Source organism: Thermothielavioides terrestris, chromosome 3 (genome assembly GCF_000226115.1).
Source record: "Thermothielavioides terrestris NRRL 8126 chromosome 3, complete sequence".
Taxonomy (NCBI): Eukaryota; Fungi; Ascomycota; class Sordariomycetes; order Sordariales; family Chaetomiaceae; genus Thermothielavioides; species Thermothielavioides terrestris.
In genome coordinates, this window is record NC_016459.1 from 3,336,263 (window position 1) to 3,343,193 (window position 6,931).

Genomic DNA, 6,931 nt, shown 5'->3' on the forward strand with positions numbered 1-6,931 from the left:
GGGGCGCAAGGCTGCATCCCGGTCCTGCGTTGTAAGTGGATTGGGGCGAGGGTTTTCCACGGAAGTCGGCCTCAAGATGGGTTACGAGAAGACTTTCGCCAGGCTGCGAGCTCGCTGAGAGCGCCTCCCTGTTCCCTTGGATCTTGTTACAAGGTTAAGCCGTGGGAAGGCGCTACAGGTTCCTTCGGAGGATGAAGGGGAAACCCAGCAGCACGAGGCGGTAGGAAGCAGGGCAAGGGATTCGAGCGGCATCAACGGCATGTCTTGTCGTTTTTCTTCAAACAGTCGCATAGCTCCGTCTACATCATCATGGAAAGCCTCAGACGACCCAAGCCGACGACTGACGACAGGCCACAAAATCACATCAAACCAGTTTTGCAATCCACTCAGGCACAAAAGACAAACGCCCTCCCCCCAACCCCCCTCACGACAAATAGCTACAATACTCAGGCCACGCAAACGGGTTCCCGGGGTCGAGGATGCTGCTGAACGAGAAGTCGACCGACTGCGCGAAGCGCGGGTCCCACGCGCGGAAGAGCGCGTCGTCGCCGTCGTCGTCGCCGTCGCCGTCCGCGAGGAAGTCGTCCAGGTTGCTGCCCCGCTCCGCCGGCTTCTCCGTCGGCGCTGTCGTCTCGCCGTGTGCGCTGCCACCACCGCTACCGCTGCCGCTGGGTTGGGGTAGCATGTCCGCCGGCAGGGGAATGGCGTCGTCCAGTTGCGGGTACTCGTACGCTGCTGTGGCGGGCGGCGGGGGTTGGTGGTCGAGGGGGTTGTGGCGGGGAGGCGCGGTTTTGCTCGGAGCTGGCCAGGGCGAGGAGGTGGGTGCGTTGGTCTGGTTGGGGTCATTGTTGCCTGGGGTGGTCCAGTTCAAAGGTAGAGAGTGTGGTTGTTCAGGAAGGGATGAGGTCGCTGGTGAGGGAAGAGATCCGTGCGGAGTGAGTGGCGGAGCCTTTGGATTGCTGACATCGGCGCGCTCGGGGTCGCGGGTTTGGGGCGGTTCAAGAGGCACACCAGCGTTGGACGCCGCGGCAGGAGGCGTAGTACTTGTACTTGCTTCAGGAAGTGTCGAAGCCGCTCTGCTGGTTGAATTCGGGCTGTTGGTGGGCTGGGCCTCGTGCTCAGCGCCAGTCCTGTCTGGCCCGTCTGTCGGTACATCCTGGTGGTTGTCTGCGTCTTGACGGACGACTCCGACCGGTCCCCGCCCAGGTCGGGCAGTCCCCGTCGTCTTCTGCACCCGTTTCCTACCCATGATCTCGTTCCGATCCAGCTTCAGCACCACTGCTTGGCCAAGCTGCCCATTCAGACGGGCACTGCTCCAGATGGCACCCATGTCTTGCAGGACCGGAAGCACCTTTTTGAAGTCAGCGCCACCCCTCGTCCGGAACATAGGAAGCCGGCTGAAACGCCACTTGCGGTACGCCACGCCGAGAGAGAGCGCTAGTGCATAAGGGATGAAGGGCATCGGGCTGAGCCTGTAGTCTCTGATGACGTCGAGGATGCGGTCCGCGCCGTGGGATCTCCGCGCGTTCACACTGCTGGGCGGGAGATGCTCGGTTCGAGGGCCGGGCAGCGTATCGCACTCGGGGGCGGTTCGGAAGCGGTCTCGAGGCATGCGAACCGAGAGCACGCCGATGGCGTGGTAGAGGACCTCCAGAGTCGCTGCAGGACCAGCTCACGTTAGCTCACTTCACGGTAACTCCTAACAAGACGATGGAAGCCCGACCTAGAAGACTGTCGGGTTCGCCTTCAGCGCCGGCGTCGATGACCATGTGCTCGAAGACGGGTATGTCGACGTAGCTGATCTTGGGGCTTGGCCGATAAAGCTCGACAACCTGATCCAACAAAAGGATCAGGGCGATGAAGAGGCGGAAAATAGGCGGGTCGTCGGCTTCTGGCCGCGGAACCCGCATCAGATCGTAGTTGTGGAACATGAATGGCCGCCCGCCGATGGACCCGACTAAGCGGTCGAGCGCGTAGAGGCACTTGAAGAGTCTGCTGCCGCTTCTCTCTCTGTTCTGCGGCCTGCAGGCCTGTGTCCTTGCGAGCACGTCCAAGTGAACGCCGTGCGTGTGGACCAGGGCAACGAGTCGGGCATACAGCGACATCGGCTCGAAGCGCTCGGCAGGGTGCGCCGGTTGCCAGTAGAGGCAGGTCAAGGCCATGACTTGGATTTGTTGCACAAGGGAGATTCGTCGGGCCGCTTGTAATTCAGCGAGGCGCTTGTTGATGAAGTCAGCCACCCCGCGCGAGTATTCATCGTACGGAACCACCGTTCTGGACGGTGACGCTCCTAGCACGTGGTTTTTGAAAGTCAGGAACCTGCTGGCTTCGGGGTCGGTAGCTGCGGCAAGACAAACAGAAGCCTGGATCAATCCGCGCAAACCGGATTCCTCTGGGAGAGCCAGCAGAGTCGAGTCGTCGTAGATGGGGAAGATGGGGTGGATTTTCGCGAGGTAGATGTCCCTCAGAGTGTTCCACTCCGCATCTGATGGCATCACCTTGTCGGCAAGCGCGCGGTTCGCCAGGGTCTGAGCGAGGGTGGCAAACTTAGCCGGGTCCTGGACGTGTATCGTGAACCGCGTGCCGTCTTCCTTGGGGACGGAGAAGAAGGGCCCAGGGATGTCGTCGACAAGCTTAGGGCTGCCCGTGCTTCTATCTCGCGCGGCTGGCGGCCTCGACTCGTGGGGCGACGTCGGAGGCAGGAAGCCGATTCTCTGGTGATCTGGTTGGTTCTCGGTCTGAGGTGTCTTCGGTCCCGGGGCTGTGGCCATGGTTGCTTCCACCAGGATGCTCTCGGGATTCAGATCCCCGAGGAAAGGCGGTGCGGGGGACATCTGCCGGGGCTGCTCGGTTTGGTCCGTGTTGGGGGTGTCTACCGGCGCCTTGTCGGAGGCGTGGTGGAAAAAACGGAGCAACTGAGCAGCGGCGTCAGAGGTGTCTCTGTCGGGGACGTCACCGCGACCGCGTTCTCGGGCGCCCGAAGGCGCTGCAGGGGCCGCCCGAGACACTGCCTGTCCCCGATCATGGCCTTTTTCCGTTGCGAGTGCCTCTGGAACATGGGCGTCGGGAACGTGCTGGCAGCGTTTCTAGCGGAATCAGCTGTGTTTCTGAAGGCAAACAGGACAGGAGACAGTAGAGATACCTTGCGTTTCCTGCAAGGCAGACACGCTTGATTGACCTGCTTCCTCTTCACCGGCAGCCCGGCAGCATCGTGCCCCACAAATTTGACCTGTTGGGTATGTCCGCCAGCCATTGGAGCCGAAAATGTCTCATCTGATGTTCTATCCCACGAGGAGGTGGGAACCGTCGTGCGAGTCGTCAAATGCCGAGATATTGGTGTTCTGTGTTGCGGGATCAAGAGAGGAAGTGAGACGGTGTGGAGTCGGACTTGCTCCTTTTGGTTGCTCCGCTGGGACGATAACGATGGCCGAGAGTGACACCGCGCATGGTCACGCGCGTCCCTTACCTCAGTTACACTGCACACACGACCGGGTGTGTACAGGACCAACCCAGAATACGCTGAGACTGTACCTCAAACCAGTGGCCGGTGGCTAGGTTGTTACACCCGCTAACACCACTGTTCTTAATTCTATTGTACCATCCATCCGAGGATACCGAGACGGAGTACGCCCGCAGCGCTTCCAACGGGAGACTCCACATAGCGATGACGTCTGCCCAGATGACAGCGCTTCCCAATGGGGTACTTCCGCTGCTTCACCTCCAGCGAGGAGCAAGACGGGACTGGGCCTGGCGCCGTTGGTAGACAATATATCACTGATTCCCTAACGGCATTTTACTTCCCAAGATGAGTTTTATCTCCTACGCGATGATCTCACCCCGTCTCGACGCATCAGAGCTGGACTGTCCACAAGACTCTTCATCACTCACCCAGTCTCATGCTACCACCTTTCGCTGTCCACTAGGATGCTTTCCATATCCCTCCGCCACAGCCGTGGTGGCCTTAGCCCGGCTTCACCACGGTTGTTCTCACGACAACAGCTTCGATATGCCACCTTCATGGCGTCCACAAACGGCTCCTCCCCTCCCGGCAAGGCAGTGGGCGACATCTCGGACTCCTTCGCCTCTCTCTCAGGGAGGCAAGCCCAGCCTCTTTCCGACCGTTTCCGCGAGCTCAAACTGCGCCTGGTTGCGGGGCACGAAGACGCCGTCGTAGCAAGCTGGAAACGGCTGCTCGCAGCGCTGCGCAGAGAAAACGAGCTCATCGCGCGGGCCGGACCCGCCATCATCCCCGAGGTCCGCTTCAGCCACCTGCACGCCGACCTCCGCGCACTGAAACCCGAGATCCACAAGCGCGGCGTGGCCCTCATCAGGGGCGTGATCCCCGAGGACGAAGCCCGGGCGTACAAGTTCGAGATCGAGGAATACGTCCGCCAGAACCCGCACACCCGAGGTATATACATATCCCATCCCTCCCCATTCCACTTCTACCACCACCATGGAACTAACACGCCCCTCCCCGCTTTTGGGAAAACAAAAGGCTTCCCCCCGTCTGCACCCCAAGTCCTAGAACTCTACTGGTCCCCGACCCAACTGCGCGCGCGGTGCCACCCGGCGCTGCTGCAGACCCAGACGGCGCTGATGACGGCGCTGTGGCGCACGTCGGACCCGCGCGCGCCCGTCTCGCTGCGCACGCCGCTGTGCTACGCCGACCGCCTGCGCATCCGGACGCCGGGCGACGCCGCGTTCGCGCTGGGGCCGCACCAGGACGGCGGCAGCGTCGAGCGCTGGGAGGAGCAAGGGTACGGGCGCGGAGGGGTGTATGAGGCTGTTTTCAGCGGGCGGTGGGATGCGGATGCGGATGCTGATGAGGAGCATGCGCCGGGGGGGTATGATCCGTTTGATGCGGCGGGCAGGGTGCACGCGGTGACGGATTTGTATGGTGGGCTCGGCGCGTGCAGCATGTTTCGCATGTTCCAGGGGTGGTTGGCCATGAGCAGGGCCGCGCCCGGGGAGGGGACGCTGCTGGTGAATCCGCTGGTGAGGGAGAGCGCGGTGTACGCGCTGCTGAGGCCGTTCTTTAGGGCGCGGAAGGGGTTGCCGGAGGTCGGTGGGGACAAGGACAGGTTCTTGGAGGAAGGGAATTGGGAGTTTACGGCCGGCGAGAAGATGGACAGCGAGCTGCATGGTGCGATGCCCGGCTGTGCGCAGGAGTTTCCGGAGGGCTTGCATCCGCATCTGGAGCTGGAGAGGACGATGGTGCACGTGCCGGAGGTACGGCCGGGGGATTACGTCGTTTGGCATTGCGATAGTGAGTCTGGCCGTCCCTGGGGAGGTCGGGCACAGACGATGCTGACAATGTTTGGCCTAGCAATCCACGCCGTTGACAAGAAGCACGGCGGCACGTCGGACTCGAGCGTCCTGTACATCCCGGTGTGCCCGACAACCAAGGCCAGCGCCGAATACGTGGCCCGCCAGCGCGCCGCGTTTCTGCAAGGCACGCCTGGACCGGATTTCCCGGGTGGTGAGGGAGAATCACGGCATATCGGGCGGGCCACCGAGGACTATGTCAAGAAGTACTGCGATCCTGTGGGTGTCCAAGCCATGGGCCTTGGTAAGCTGGCTACGGTGGAGGGAGACACAGAGGGCGGAAAGGCGGCCGTTCAGCAGGCAAACGAGGTCCTGGGATTTTGAGCTATTACCCATGTGTGGCCATACGCAGGGAGCTGACGCAATGAGATGACGCAATGAGATGACGCAATGAGATCTCCGTTGTTGGAGGTTGCAGTAGCATGTTCAGCTCAATGACAGTATAACGGCACGAGAATGCACAGCAGTTTTGACAAACACTTTTTTTGTCAATTTATTGCACCTGCATCAGAGACTCGGCTGACATACTTTTCCCGCCCACTGCACACTTCCCGCTTGCGCCATCACCTTGCACCCTCACTGAGCCGCGGGCTTGAGGTTGAGGTCCTTGATGAAGCCCTGCAGGAAGTCGGCCTTGCCCACATCCACACCTTTGTGGCGCAGAATGTCGTAGGCGGTAGTGACGTGGAAAAGGATGTTCGGAATGCTGTAGGTCAGGACATACTGCTCGGTCGAGGCCTGGACGGGCTCGAACTTCCCCGTGTACCGGACGGTCTGCTCCTTGGGCACGAGGTCCTCCCGCTTCACGGTCGCCAGCAGCGCGAGCGTCTTGTTGATGCGCGCGACCAGCTCGTCAAAGGTCGTCTCCTTGTCCTCCCACACGGGGAGCGGCTCCGGGGGCGTGGTCAGGCGCTCGACCGTCTTCTTGGCGAAGTTGGACACGATGATCACCTGGAACGAGAAGGGCAGCATGTCCGGGTAGAGGCGGGCTGAGGCGAGCTCGGCCGCATCCGGATGGGCCTTGGCCTTCTCGATGATGTCTGTTGAACAATGTCAGCTGATTATTGTTTTCTTTTCTTTTCTTTTATTTTTTTTTCTCTTCCCTGTCCGGGGCAACGGGAGACCGCGGGAGCAAGCCCGGAGAGGGGAGCGGCAAAAGAAAGGAAGCTCCGCTTTGACGTACGGAGAAGGGTGTGGAGGGAGTGGTTGCAGAGGCCGATGGTGGCATTGTAGAGATCGATGCCGGACATTTTGGCGGGGACTGAGACTATTGTTCGCTGCGTTCGAGGGAGCTGCTTTCAGTGTCGTTGGCTGCGCAACTGTCGAAGATTCTGGGAGCTTGAGACTGCCGGTGAAGTTGAGGAGGGGCATTTGAGGGGGAAGGAGCCGTCCAAATATATATATATCCACTCTCCTGCTGGATCCCCGGCGGGGTCCGTCAGTGCAGTCGGTCCGTGTCAAGTTCCGTGATCCAACGCTCGGGTCATCTTTTACACGGGACACGGCGTCGGTGCCAAGTCTGGACGACGCGTCTCTCCAAGTGGCTTGCACAACGTGTTCTCCATGCAACAGTGTGCAGACCGCTACCCAGGTATGAGCCGCA

The 6,931-nt window shown here is 60.8% G+C and overlaps 3 protein-coding genes across 3 annotated transcripts; 1 reads left to right on the forward strand and 2 right to left on the reverse strand.

Moving 5' to 3' along the window:
• Positions 1 to 424: 424 nt before the first annotated feature.
• THITE_2049454 (uncharacterized protein) lies at positions 425 to 3,253 on the reverse strand (the record flags this gene model as incomplete). Its single annotated transcript, XM_003654500.1, has 3 exons — positions 425 to 1,659; positions 1,724 to 3,074; positions 3,143 to 3,253. 3 exons carry the CDS (start codon positions 3,251 to 3,253, stop codon positions 425 to 427), a joined length of 2,697 nt encoding a protein of 898 aa, XP_003654548.1.
• A 764-nt stretch (positions 3,254 to 4,017) lies between these two features.
• THITE_2052208 (uncharacterized protein) lies at positions 4,018 to 5,652 on the forward strand (the record flags this gene model as incomplete). The annotated part of the gene is made up of 3 exons (XM_003654501.1): positions 4,018 to 4,411; positions 4,499 to 5,269; positions 5,330 to 5,652. The coding sequence occupies 3 exons, from the start codon at positions 4,018 to 4,020 to the stop codon at positions 5,650 to 5,652; spliced, it is 1,488 nt and encodes a 495-aa protein (XP_003654549.1).
• A 101-nt stretch (positions 5,653 to 5,753) lies between these two features.
• On the reverse strand, positions 5,754 to 6,694 carry THITE_2117637 (uncharacterized protein). The gene is made up of 3 exons (XM_003654502.1): positions 6,512 to 6,694; positions 5,857 to 6,368; positions 5,754 to 5,807 (listed from the first exon to the last, which is right to left on the reverse strand). The coding sequence occupies exons 1-2, from the start codon at positions 6,576 to 6,578 to the stop codon at positions 5,905 to 5,907; spliced, it is 531 nt and encodes a 176-aa protein (XP_003654550.1). The 5' UTR covers positions 6,579 to 6,694; the 3' UTR covers positions 5,754 to 5,807; positions 5,857 to 5,904.
• Between the last annotated feature and the right edge of the window lie 237 nt (positions 6,695 to 6,931).

What these genes read in the sequence shown, in the direction of transcription:
- THITE_2117637 (XM_003654502.1), bottom strand. Translation starts at nt 6,578, where the DNA reads ATGTCCGGCATCGATCTCTACAATGCCACCATCGGCCTCTGCAACCAC. An exon ending in CTCCCTCCACACCCTTCTCC is followed by an intron (nt 6,369 to 6,511) that starts GTACGTCAAAGC and finishes ATTGTTCAACAG; the next exon opens with ACATCATCGAGAAGGCCAAG.